This window comes from Amblyomma americanum, chromosome 1 (assembly GCF_052857255.1).
Source record: "Amblyomma americanum isolate KBUSLIRL-KWMA chromosome 1, ASM5285725v1, whole genome shotgun sequence".
NCBI lineage: Eukaryota > Metazoa > Arthropoda > Arachnida > Ixodida > Ixodidae > Amblyomma > Amblyomma americanum.
This window is the reverse complement of record NC_135497.1, coordinates 115,109,018-115,122,985: the sequence shown is the minus strand read 5'-3', so window position 1 is coordinate 115,122,985 and position 13,968 is coordinate 115,109,018. Positions and strand designations below refer to the sequence as shown.

General features: G+C 42.5%; 1 protein-coding gene across 2 annotated transcripts in view; it reads left to right on the top strand.

Moving 5' to 3' along the window:
• The window catches only part of nkd (NKD inhibitor of WNT signaling pathway naked cuticle), a 35,177-nt gene that overhangs the window by 12,731 nt on the left and 8,478 nt on the right, over nt 1–13,968 (top strand). Inside the window, exons 3-6 of one of the 2 annotated variants that reach the window (XM_077646588.1) lie at nt 3,458–3,579; nt 4,643–4,738; nt 6,145–6,405; nt 8,453–8,628. In XM_077646588.1, the coding sequence (XP_077502714.1) occupies nt 3,458–3,579; nt 4,643–4,738; nt 6,145–6,405; nt 8,453–8,628 (655 nt within the window). Of the gene's footprint in view, nt 1–3,454; nt 3,580–4,642; nt 4,739–6,144; nt 6,406–8,452; nt 8,629–13,968 lie in introns of both variants that reach the window. The other variant, XM_077646589.1, reaches the window with a different exon arrangement.

The following is a 13,968-nucleotide window of genomic DNA, read 5'->3' as shown; positions in this document are numbered from 1 at the left end:
AAAATACGGTAATTAATTTAATAAAAGCACAGTCTCACTTAAAGAAAGAAATACAAATAGAGCAGGGCATTGTGATTGGAACAGTGTCAGAGGTAAAGTGACAGAGACCATCGGAACTGCCTGACTTGACGAAAAAGGCAGTTCTTATGCTTGTCTGTTCTGGATTAAATGTTCACACTAACCCAGTTACATACCATGCATGTCATGTTCCATCATCATCATCAGCCTGACTACATCCACTGCAGGGCAAAGCCCTCTCCCATGTCTCTCCAATTAACCCTGTCCTTTGCCAACTGCGCCTACCCTATACCTGCGAGCTTCTTAATCTCATCCGCCCACCTAACCTTCTGCCGGCTCCTGCTATGCTTGCTTTCTCTTGGAATCCACTCCGTTACCCTTAAGGATCAGTGGTTATCTTGCCTTCGCATCACATGCCCTGCCCAAGCCCATTTCCTCCTCTTGATTTCGACTAGGATGTCATTAACCCAAGTTTGTTCCCTCACCCACTCTGCCTGCTTCTGGTCTCGTAACGTTACACCTATCATTTTCCTTTCCATGGCCCACTGCGTTGTCCTTAACTTAATCTGAACTCTTTTCGTTAGCCTCTACGTTCGTTTCCACCCCGTTGGTGAGTACCAGTAAGATATAGCTGTTGTACACTTTTCTCTCGAGGGATATTGGTAAACTGCTATTCATGATCTGAGAGAACCTGCCATATGCGCTCCACCCCATTCTTATCCTTCTAGTTATTTCCCTCTCATCATCCGGATCAGCTGTCACTACCTGCCCTAATTATTCTTTACCACTTCCAGCAGCTCGCTTCCAATTGTGAACTGCTGTTCCCTTGCTGCTTTGCTGCATGTTAATTTTAGACCCACCCTTCTGCTCTGTCTGTCTAACTCATTGATCATAATTTTGCAGTTTACTTCCTGAGTGACTCAGTGAGGCAATGTCATCAGTGAATCGCAGATTATTTAGGTATTCTCCATTTACTCTTATTCCCAACTGCTCCCAATTCAGGCCTCGGAATACCTCCTGCAAACAGGCGGTGAATAGCATTGGCGAGATCATATCTCCTTGCCTGACGCCCTTCCTTATTGGAATTTTGTTGCTGACTTTATGGAGGACTATGGTAGTTGCGCAGTTGCTACATATATCTTCCAGTATTTCGACATAAGGCTCTTCTACACCCTGATTACGCATTGCCTGTATGACTGCTGAGGTTTCCACTGAGTCAAATGCTTTCTCGTAATCAATGAAAGCTATATGTAGAGGTTGGTTATATTCTGCGCATTTCTCTATCCCCCAACTGATAGTCTGAATATGATCTATTGTGGAATATCCTTTACGAAAGCCTGCCTGATCATTTGGTTGATCAAAGTCTAAGGTTGCCCTGACTCTATTAGCGATTACCTTAGTACCTTGTAGGCAACGGATAGTAAGCTGATCGGTCTGTAATTTTTCAAGTCCTTGGCGTCTCCTTTCTTATGAATTAAGATAAGGTTTGCGTTCTTCCAAGCTTCTGGTACGGTCGATGTCATAAGGCATCGCATATACAGGGTGGCTAGTTTCTCTTGCACAATTTCCCCTCTGTTCTTCAACAGATCTGCTGTTACCTGATCCTCCCCAGCTGCTTTTCCCCTTTGCATTGCTCCTTAGGCTTTCTTTACTTCCTCTTTCGTTACTGGCGGGATGATGCATTGCTATGCGCTACTGCCTCTCTCATTAATGTTCTGATTGCATTCGATGCTGCAGAGATTTGAGTAGAGTTCTTCGGCTACTTTACCTATCTTATCCTTATTGCTGATGGCATTGCCTTCTTTGTCCTCATCGCCCTCCGCCCCCTCCCTCCCTCCTCCCACGTGCGTCGGCAGCCGGCGGAGGGACCGAGGGAGTGGGGCCGGTGGAGGAGTGTCGATATTTCAGCATGCAAAAAGTGATGAGAGGAGAGAGAAAAGTACGAAGACGCGTAAATTCAGATTTTGACTAGACATAACTTAGCTTCCAAAAAACACACTGAAATAATTCTTGCTTTGGGTTACTTGTGAAGTGGTGTTTTTTAACATCCTAAGCGTACCGCAACTTTATTCGAAGCCCCTTTCAGAGCCCCGTTAACATTTACAAAACTCTCTTATGCATCTGTCTAGGTTGAGAACATTTATGCTAAATATTGCAAAGGTCTCCATACATGCACAAGAAATGAGAACTGCAGGGTATTAAACAGTACTTTTCATTTGCAATGTCATTGAAGTAATGTGGCATTTTCAATTTATTAGCCATATATTCAAGATACCCTGCCTTGAGTGTAAGGGAAAGTTCTGGAATTCCAGTTTCATGCAACAGCTTTCTGTGCTCTACAAATGTGCTATGGAAAAAGTGGGCTTTGGATTCATGTAATTATTTTGCATCCTAGCTCAACACATCATATGCATAGCTATGCTGTGGTCTTGAAAGCTGCACTTTTGAAAAGAGTCAGTTTTTTGGAAGTCTTTAGAACTTAATGTATTTTCCAACCATCATCAAAAATGTCGAAATGCTTGTACTTGTGTGGCAAGATTTGCATGTCAGCTATTTTTGTTGATGGTAGGAGTGCTACTAAAGTGCTTGAGTGTAAGTTTATCCACATTGTTGAGGAATGTGTACAAAGCTGCCGTGACTGACAAGAAAGTAAACTGCTGCTTCTAGACTTTTTTCTGCACTTTTGGAAGTAGTTGCTGAAAAGAAGAAATTAACAAAAGCTCACCTATAGTGTACTTTTTGCTTGAAATGTCTTTGCAAAATGGAAGCACAAAAACACCTTTATGACAGGAACATACATTATCACCTATAGCTGCAGTGTCTTTTGCTGTATTTCCAACAGATTGAAATATGCCTTGAAAATGTTTTGCTAAAAAAAAAAACAGCACACTTTAAACTTTATACTTGGCGCATTGTAGTAGCCTTTAATTGCTTATGCACCAATAAACCCAACATGTGCCTGCTGTTTGATGCATTTGTGTGCTAAAGATGTAACATTTAATTCTGAGAAAATGCCTTGACTTGCTTTCAAAAAGGAATCAGTTAATTTGCAGCAGAAGTGGCAACAGACATATGAAAATGTGCTGCTAATGCTTGCGTTGAAGGGGAGCACCTTTCACTCACTCAGAGCCAACAGCAAAAACATGAGTCAGCTTAACAGTCTTGTTGGCAACATGTTCACTTGTAACTTGGTGGCATATAACTTTATATCAGCAAGGCTTACAAGATGTCTCAGCCGAGACAACCTGTTACTACACAGAGCACTTCTGCAGTGTAACTTGCTTCTGACGTGTCCTTGGATCTGGATCTTTGACATCAGAATGTGATAGACCAATTTTTAATGTCCATTTTCGTGGTGCAGGTGTTTTTTTCGCTCTGTGTTTTCAGGTTGTGCTCATGGAGGTTGCATGTTTAGATTTTTTTATTTTTTTTCCAGAAGGCAGCACAGGCAGCACGGAAAAGGTGACCACACCATCACTGACTGAGGATGAGGAGCGGCCAGAAAAAGCTGAGGAAGAGAGGAGTGAGAAGGAAGAAAGGGGAGAAGGCCTTAGTGCAGTGGTGAGTCTTGGCCATATAAATTGCGAAGTATGAAGTACTGTGAAACGAAATGGTGCGCTATGACCTTCTGTAGCAGGAAAGTCTTGCATTTAATTTTGTTCTTTATTCTTTTCAGTAAACTGGAGGTGCTTGGGGTGTGTCATTGTGTACTCTGCAGATATCTATTTTTTGCTTGCAGGCTGATGAGAAATAATCTAATAAAAGGCTTTTAGTGACAATAGGACATACGTTTACAGATGGGTATATTGCTTGTTCCTTATTGAAGCACTTTAAGAACTTGTGTTCCTTATTGGTGTTGGCATTTAGTTCCTTGCAAGAGTTTGGCATGAATAGTATTGTATTATTGATTCTCTGTTTATACACTTTAGTTCTGTTCCTTTGACTTCTAGTAATTTGGATTCATTTGATGTGCTTGCATGCGAAAGATCGGCAAAAAAACATGCTTGATTGTGCAGATTGCAAAATTTTCTAACTATATGGTCCAAATTTTGCAGTCTGACTGCGGTCAAATTCAGAACTATGCAATTAAACATGCAAGTTGGAAATTTCTTTTGGTAAACTCAAAAATGTTATTTGCATTGTTTTGTTTTGCATTGTTTACTTTTTGAGTGCAAGCACTGCATTCAGTGTGGTGCGTGTAGTCGTGAGCAATATGAAAGGGAACACATTATGAGCATTTATTTATTAATTACTGCTTAATAGTGTGTGACAAGCATACTTTTATCTGCTTTCTGATATCCAAAAGTCATTCTAAAATTTTGTGAGGAAATAAGCAGCTAATCTGCAGTTTTGTGCTAAACGTTTGTTCCCTGTCATATTGCCCAAAACTTTACATAATGCTTAATTAATTTTTTTATGGGTTAGTCAGTTCAGAGTTCATAATTAAAGTGGAAACTCCTCAGAGGAACAAATACTAGGAAACAAATGGGCGAAACAAGCACTAGGGGTTTGCTTCTTTCTTTGTGTTTGTTCCTATTTACGTTTAAATGCACATAGTGGTCCCATGTCAGAAATTAGCCTGCAGAAAAGAGAAAATGTTTTTTTTTTGTTTTGCAATGCACAGGATGCATCATGCAATAAATCCAACCAAGGAGAGGAAAGACAGGAGTTTTCATTTACACTCTATGACTTCAATGGTCATGGTAAAGTGACCAAAGATGTGAGTAGACAAGTAATTTGTGTACCTGCATGCCTCTTTTTGTCTGTTATTAAAGGGCCCACTAACCACTCCTTGAGCATGCCATGATACATTCAGCTGGTAGAGGACATGTTTGTGAACATCTCAACCAAGTTACATAGTGCCCAGCGGTGTGTAGTGCTTACATAAAAACAAAACACTCAACATTATCACCTTAGTTCCACGCTGTCGCTTTTACCACTGGTTTGGGCTATCTTAGAGAAGTCACTTGTGGGGTGTTACCACCCATGTTTGAACCTCTATGAAACCACAGGTTGTTGGCTCTTGGGACATGCATGGGGTATGCTAAAAGATCACTGCCTAGAATGGGTAGCATTCCTGACGAAAGAACCTGGAATTTCAGCCATTGTACTGCTACGTGCATCGGTTGGATATTTTATTTGCTATTGGTACGGGCAGTTTTATCGTTTTAAGACATTCAGAAGTTGTCCTGATTTGCGGATTTTAATTCAGAGTTGTAATATTTTTTTTAAAGGGCCACAGAAAGGGGTGTTTGAGCTTGGCTTTAAAATGCTTGCACTATGTAGAGTACAGGCCACCGAGTGTCCATGCCGCGTACGAGACCTCGAAAGCGAGCGGGAAATTTACAATACATTTTTAAAAACTCCCGCTTTCACACCTCGCGGCGACGCGCGGTTCCGGGCGTTCGCGCGAAAACCTGGCAGGCGACGTCACCACGTCTTGCAAATGATGTCAGCAGCTGGGGGTTATCATTGGTTCACAGCGCCAAATTCTTTTAGACGCCACGCGCTACCACGGCCGTGTCCACTCCGCGCGCACCGCAGCTGGAGGAGGTAGGGAAGGGGCCGAGTGAGTGGGGCCGGTGGAGGAGCGCCGCCGTTTTGGCATGCGAGAGGAGAGGGAAAGGAGCGAAGATGCGGAAGTTCAAATTTCATCTGCATATAACTCAGCTTCCACAAAACGCATTAAAATAATTCTTGCTGGGGGATAATTATGAACCATCGTCTTTTAACATCCCAGACATACCGCACCTTTATTGAGGCCCTCCCTTTCTGGGTCCCTTTAATAAACTTTGCTAGTTTTTTGCATGTCTACAATGTACAGGCCACTAATGACAAAATGCTTGAAGTTCAGAAGTTTCAGCAGGCGCAATTTCATTGCCTACGCATTGGAGCTAAGGAGCTAATATTTGTCTCCGGCTGAGAGAATTTCATATGCATACTTGTTGAATGGCACACAAGCACTGTTGCATATATTTGCATTGTAGTTGTAAGCAAAGTTCAGTTTGTGTAATCATGGTGTTCCTTATTTGAGAGCATTGTTGCATTGTTGCATTGTTATTTGGATGGAATATCCCTTGCTTTGATTTTTGTTGTTGTTCAAACTAGTAAAAATTCTTTTTGCAGGACATAGCGAGTCTTGTCCGATCCATTTATGATGCACTGGGAAAGAAGAGCTTGCCAAAGTCGGGTAGTCGAACAATCAAAGTCCGACTTGCCATTGGACCAGATGAAGACAGCTGCCCAGCACAGACACGGCCACTGTCCGAATCGTCGGCACGCAGCAGTGCTCCAACAGCTTGCACATTGCTTACGGATGATCCGCCCCCTAGCCGCAGAGCACCTGAGAGCCTTTCGGTTCCTGTGCACCGAAAATTTCCACCACAGGTTGGCCATTTCTCCAGCAGTCCGTGTTGTTTATTGTGACAGAGCATTGAGTGTTATTGCTTCAGTGAATAATTTTTCTATTACTTCTGTCTATATTTGCAGTATGCAAAAGCAAGAGTGATATCAAATATAAATGTGGGTCAGTTTGGACGACCGGGCAGTTGATGCGATCTGTGGCTTGTGTGTTACAGCACAAAACCAGAAGAGGTAGCATGTCCTCATCTTTGTCTTGTGGTCCTCACCTGGTTTTGCACCATGATGCGCAAGTTCTATTCAGTGGAAGTGCATTCAGGCAGCAAAATGACATGGCACCAACCTCTATTTGAAAGCACTTACTCAAGTTTATATTTAATGGAGTCTACATATGAAGGTGTAAGTTCTGTTATGTTTGTGGCAGGTATGAGCAGTAAGCAGTTTAAGGGTTGAAGGGTGTACATCAGAAGGTACAACTAAAATTTTCACACAGCTAGGCATTGTGGTTGAATTGTTTTGTTTTTGAGCAACTTGCTGTCACATATATGTGTGATATTTTATGCAGTATCATGAATTTGCAGTGCTGAGCACTAAAGCTAGGGCTGAATATAAGGAGTGGTGCATTATTTTCATAATATTGAGTTGTTCAAAACTACTATGAAATATCCAACAGAGTGTTCGATGATTTGGTAGTCATATGTGTGGTCTTGGTCCCACTCGCTTTTCATCACTTTGATGATATATTGTAGTGGCCAGTATGTCAGTCTATTAGTGAAATAGCAAGTAGAGCGTAAGCATCTGAAGCACAACCCTCTGTAATTTTCATATGCTAGATATTCTGTGTGATTGCTCTTCAGATAGAGGCCTGGAAACTGTATGGTAGGTAACCTTGGAAGTTGTTTATAAATATAGGGTCCCTGATTGCATTTCATAAGCATTTGTTTGGAACTGCAGCAGTACGACATACTTGTACAGATGAATTAGCAGAATTGGCCAGTGCAGCATTTTCTGGATTGCTTTTTTTGGTGTGTGCACGGGGAGAAAGCAAGCCCAGCTCATGGTCACAGTTATATATCTACCCCTGCTCTCACAGGCTGCTCAGTAACGTCTACATATGCTTCAGCGCCTTTGAACAATCGTGGCTGAGAATTGCTAGGTGCTTCTTGATTTAACCATAGTTACCACTGTTTCTCAGCTTCCACTCGTATCTGATGCAGAAAAGAGAGAATAAGAGCATAGTATTGAAAGCTATTAAGCCAGGGCATCTTAAGATATTATGGACCTGCAGAGTAAACGACTAATCCAATCCCTGGGCGTGCGCGCCTAATATGGTCAAACCAGTGTATTGAAAAATTGCATTGAATATGCACGAAGTGGGTGCGAGTGCTGCATTTGACACCCAACATAAAACGTATCATAGCCATGGCACTTAATTGAAATGAACAGTTTACCTTCATTCTAATTTGTTCACACTTGCTGCTTATCTTCCATGTGGAAACACGAAAAGCAGCATGGCTTGTCAAATGCGTCATTATTACTATCACTAGCTCTGAAAATCCACTGCAGGGCAAGCTGTGTTTCCTGTGATCTCAAACCCCTCTCCTGTGGCAGTTATGTGACCGTTGTACCTCCTGCTAATTTCTTGATAGATCCTGCTCCAGCCCTTGAGTGTGTCTAGTTGAAGCATTCAGCACATTGAGTACGCTGCATAAATATCTCGATCAAGTTAGATGCCTCTATCTGGCGAGTAGTGCTTGCAAATGAAACGCAGTGTAAACTGGTGTCTGTTCTGTGCAGTTAGTTTACCATTTGTGTGTTTTTTGCAAAGTGTGCATCTGTATTGCATCTGACGAGCTGGCTTGTCAACATTCTAATAATATTGCACGTTTTAAGAACCATATGACTTGGTTGCGCAAGTGGCTTGGATATTATGTGTGAAACATTAGCTTTGCCAACATGAGACCCTTGGCATGATAGGGATGTTGGAGGAAAAGTTATCCTGCATTGAGTAGGATCGGCATTAATTGTCTGCTATAGCAAAAGCTGACATTTCAATTTGATTGCACCTTTGCAGGCAGAAAATGCTGGGAACAGGTGCAAACACTCGTCTGGTGGAGTACCACCATCACCCTTAGGAAGTCGCTCCCGAAGAGTCAAACCTCGGGTTCATCATCGACATGAGCTTCTACAGTGGCTGAAGGAGAGCACAGAGAAGGCTTGCTATCAGTCTTCTGCTGCAGAAGACAATAGGTAAAGATGTAAATTATTGATGATTGTGTGCAAAACCTACAAGAAAAATGCAAGTTATAGAACACGGGCAGTGTTGTCTGTGAAGTTACTTTTTTCAGTGTATGGTTTAGAAAGATGCTGAAACTCTTCTTCAATTTTGTAATATATAATTGGGACACCAAATTTTGAGGCAATAAAAAGTTTGTTATGGGCTTTCTTTGTATCTAAGGTCACCCACGCGAAGTATTGAGGGCAACAAACACTTAAAATATATTTTAATTTCACTCTAAAGAGTCCTTGTTCACCCCTTTTTCATGATCGAGATCCATCGCCAGTGTAATTGTTAATGACATATGAGCTTGAAAACAATACCGGTGAATATTATAGTGATGTTGCAGCGTAGCAACGTGACATATTGGGAATGGCGACGCATGACATCGGCCAGGTGTTGCGTCGGCGGTTGGTGTACTGATTGACAGATATGCCATCGCTGACGCATCGGCCGATGAGCGAAACCTTCGCGCCTATGAGATGACAACCTGACTAATTGCTCTTATCACATGTTACTCACCAGCAGTAAACAGTGAATTTTAGTCTACACTGGTCCCCTTCTGTGACGATTAGGCCTACCGAGTGCAAAGGGTTTATACGTGGGGTGTCTGAAATTATGGAGACAAGTTGTAGTGAATGAAAAATGGCCATACAGTATAGTTTTGACAGCAGTTAACCGAAATTGATGGTTGCTTATATTTTAGGACTCATATACAATGAGCAGGAAGTACTACTGCTAGGCAGTGTGACCCGGTCTGCTAACCAATGCTGCAGGCGCCCGGCAGCAGTCGTTGGCACCACTTAATTGCGGGCAATTTAATCATTGCAAATGGGCGCCAAACATACTTCTGGATAAAGCAATTTAAAGTCAAGTATTGGGCAGATCAGAAAAATCAATATAATAACCGAGAAATGCCAGTCCTAGGAGGTGTCAACAACCTGGATGTGAAGCGTACATGTTCCCCAGCCTGGTGCTCGCATTCATCAGTGCTTCCTGCAGAGATAACGCACTGCATAAACACGAAATGTGCAACTGGCACAAAAGAGAAGAGATTATATAACTGAAGTAGGATGCAGCTTGCATTTTATGCTGAATAAAAATGCAGTTGCTGCCTAGGCAGCTCTGCATGTAAATGCAGTAGCGCTGAGTTGCAGTCATCGATGTGGATGCATTCGTGGGGAATTATGTACCTGCACGGTAAATGCTAAATCCTGTATGCTTGAAGCATTCATTTACCAAATACCAGGACTGTTTGTTAAAAACCAGCAGCAAAAAGTGAGCAGCACGTATCGAAATTAGCAGCCATGGAACTCGAAGCAGCCTTGCGGTGTGACTGAGCGGGCGGGGTGAAATGAAACACAGCAGCGAATATTATTGGTCGGTACGCATAGTGAGGCATTGTGTTGTTGTTATGTGACCGGGGGATCGGCCTACTGTTGCACTGAAATCAGTAAAAGTGGGCCATTTGGTTTCAGAAGTCTGTGTCGTTTGTCGTCATTTCAAAAGACACTGCTGTGTGCAGCATGTGTACGAGAGCAGATGACACATCACTCCATGTATCACAACTTTTGGGCCCCACTTGACCAGAGTTGCTGCTCTTCCCTAGCTGTGGCGTCATAGCAAACCCGGCACTCAAAAACCGAATCCGAAATCGTGCAGTGTAAATAATGCAGTAATAAATTATTTACTGCACATGTATGAACCACGTAGCGTGTATCACATCTATTGGGGTAATACGCAACGTTTGAAACAAAAAAGGTGCCAACCAAAAATTTGGTGCCTCCACCCATTTAAATCGTGGCAGTGAACGCATGGCTGAAATGCAGCTGCTTCAGAGGTTGCAAAGAACACAGTCTCGGATAAAAAAACTGCTTGCAATTACATGCTTCCGCTTGTTTTTCGTGAACACTGATTCTGCGTCTTCGGCACCGTGAAGGGCACATATGGCTGCCATTTGCAGGGCTGGTTCAGTGACACACAGCATCACTGGGGCCACAGGGGCAAAGTAACAAGCTTTTAATGTGATAGCATTAGAGTTCACATCAAGAGTAAAATCCGCCGTCTATCATGAAATTCACTGATTGTTCAAGAGAGGTCACGTGACCTTTTGACATCATCACAGCCTGCCCACCAGGAGGTGAACAACCTAGTTTCTAGATAGTAACTTAGATGGCATTAGAGTTTGTCACGAGCAACCCAGGGCCATTCGGTGTCATGCATTTATCTAATTGGTGGAGGGGTATGACATCACATGGTCACATGACCCCAAAGGAGGTAGGACATCACAGTGCCACATGACCTGAAAAGAACCAATCGCAGGCCGCAACCTAGAGGAAGAAAATACAAAAAATGAACCAAAATTGGCGTTCCCATGGTTTTTCTTTTCTTGAGAGAAAATTGTAATAGAAAAAAAACAGCATTGCCATTTGTCACTGGGCGTAGGATTTTGCATTGTCACCATATAGGTACATAGCTTCCAGTGCATTTAGAATAGTGAGAGAAGAAATTTGCTGAGGCATTGATGACCAACTGTTGATAATTGACTATTCTGATGATACAAATTGTGTTCAAATCATTTTCACAGTAAGTGATTCCACAAGTGACAGCTCTTCATACTGTAAAAACATAGCAACTTTTCTGAAAGGTGTACCTGGACTCCTGTTCAAGTGTTAGTAATTGTTATTACTGGTGAAAAGTGCCATATATGTAGAGGTTGGACTTTTTGGTTTTAATCGAGAAAAAGGGCCATAAAATTATGCCAAATTTTGTTATTGAAATTTGGTTTTAATCGAAAAAGGTCAGTGTTCTTGGCCAGTGTTCTTAGCATACAAGGCATAACTAGCTGGCTGTTGAGTATGAGTTACATTCATTCAAAGTTGAAAATTAACTCAGTAGAGAGCCCAGGGGTATGATATGAGATGGTGGTATTGCTGGATAAGCCGCACAATTGTGCGATTTGAGGATTTTTCCGGTTGCTACACGCCTCTGCAGACTGAGAAGCATCACCTTCTTACCGCCTGCTAGCTAAGCACTGTTTGTTCAGCTAACATCACCCGCTTAGAGCAGTTAATTGGCTAAGTAGGTTTATAAGCTGTATGTAGGACACTGACACAAAAGTGCGCATGGCCATCATGAAAAGTTGCATGTTTAGGCTACCGCGACGAGTGAACCACAGTTCCATCACTGCCATCAATATTGCAGATCACGAGTTGCTTCACCCTCTCACTCAGCCCAGTGCAAAAACCTAAAGAAAATTTGCCAACTTAGTTCTTAGAAGTAAACTTCCGCTTGTGCCGGCTGTCTCATTCAACTTGCGTAACCTTTTTAATGACGAAAGGAATTCCTTCTACAAACACGCCCCCAAATGCAAAATCACTTGTAAATTATCTTAATCACTGGCAGACAAACTGTTCATGCTGATGAAAATGCCGAGATTTACTCTAAGTGACTTTTGACCACACAGGATTGTCACATTAAATCACTGAAAAAAGTCACTAATTCATTCATGGAAAATAATATTCGCCCAAAAAAGATGTATTTATCCATAATGCCAATTAAAGTATAGTTCTAGTAATTGTGTGAAAATGTTTTGAATTATCCCACTGATGACATTATGTACACTAGTTTTCTGCATATGTCGCAGTGCATAGACCAATGACATCTTCTGACAGATGTGAGGTGCAGCGGCGCTGCTGTTTCTGGGTTATGGCATTGGCTGGTTGATATTGTGTCTATAAATGCATGTAGTTAAAAAGGCCTCAAAGTAACTCCGGTGATTTCACAGTGCACCTATAAAGCCGGCCTTCTGTTACTGCTGCCAAGTATGCCCGGCCTTTTCTTTAAAAGTATCACACAAACATCGCACAAATGGCTGTACAGTGGAGTGTAATGAAGTGAAACAGGCAAGAATATGCGCATGCGCACAAAATGCTCACCGTTTGCAGCCTGTTTTGCCACCGTGCCTTGTCGCAGAGTGCTGTACTGCTAAGAACCGGTTAAGAACCAGCTGTGTGTGCAAGTGCAGACCTAAACAAATGGAACAAGCTATTTTGTTCTAAATGCGACCGCACCTCCCTTTGCGGAAATAAGACATTGTTTGTTCCCATGAAGGCGTGCCAGTGACCGCCACCAGTATGTGCATACCATGCGTCGTAATTTCAATTATGCAAGGCGTGAAATTAGTTGGAAGTTGTGTGCTCCTTTTACTTTTGTCCGCACCTATACGTCAAGAGCAGCATGCGGAAGTGTGCCAACATCATTTTGAAGCAAACTGATTTTAAAATGCCATGACATAGCACTGAGATACTACTTCCAACAGTTAGGAATGAATGGAAACCTATGAACAGTCTCATTGTGTTAAATCAACTTGGTGCTGAGCAATCAAGCAAAAGTTCTGCATACAGTTCAGATTTTTTTTTATTATTTGGACTAATATGTGCAGACAGTAACATTAATGGACAGCAGATTTGTAGAGAACAAAAAAATGCTAAGAATGAAGTGAGCACTGGCTGCTAGGATTGCCGCAGCTATTTTTATGTCGAGGAGCAGTTGCTTGAAGTGTGCCATATTTTCACTGCAAAAATGGAACACAAAGGCATGAGCACCCCCTTCTTGGGTTCTGCCTGCATCACAGGAGCAGCTGAGAAATAGTGGTGGTAGACTTGAATGTATGTGGTGGCGTCGCATTGTCTGTCATCCATTCAGCAAGTTCAACAACTTGCAAATACAGTAAAAGCTCATTAATTCGGCCCCTGGAGATCCGGATCCGGATACTGCTCGTAAGTTTATGGTATCAGACACTCGCTAAGTCAGCCGTTGTGGGTCTTCCACTGGCTAATTCGAACGGGCTTCCAAAGGGGGGCCCGCAGCCAGGTGTGTCTAGTGCGGCAAGAGATAGCGAAATAGCCTGACACAAAGCCCGAGTTTCATGCTACAGAGTCGCTCGCACACCTTCAGTGTTTACGTGACGGCAGGCGTGACGACAAACGGATTGCCCCCGTCTCCGAGAACAGATAGTAAGTTGAGGTTATAGAATATATTAGGCTTCGTGCTTTGCTCATTCGAGTTTCAGTAAAGATTCAGCACATCATTATGACATTGGAGTTTGCACCTCTCTCTATAAATTCTGCCCGAAAGCAAAACACCGTGGCTTGATAGAAGTGCACGCAGCGCAGTATTATTGATACACTTGCGCAGACAATGTTTCAGTGGAGCTTATTGGCTGTAGATCGATACTGTGACCTGCCTTTCTTCACGAGGAAAAGATTTGTGTGGTGTGAACCAAGTACAAAAAAAGCTATGTATATGGG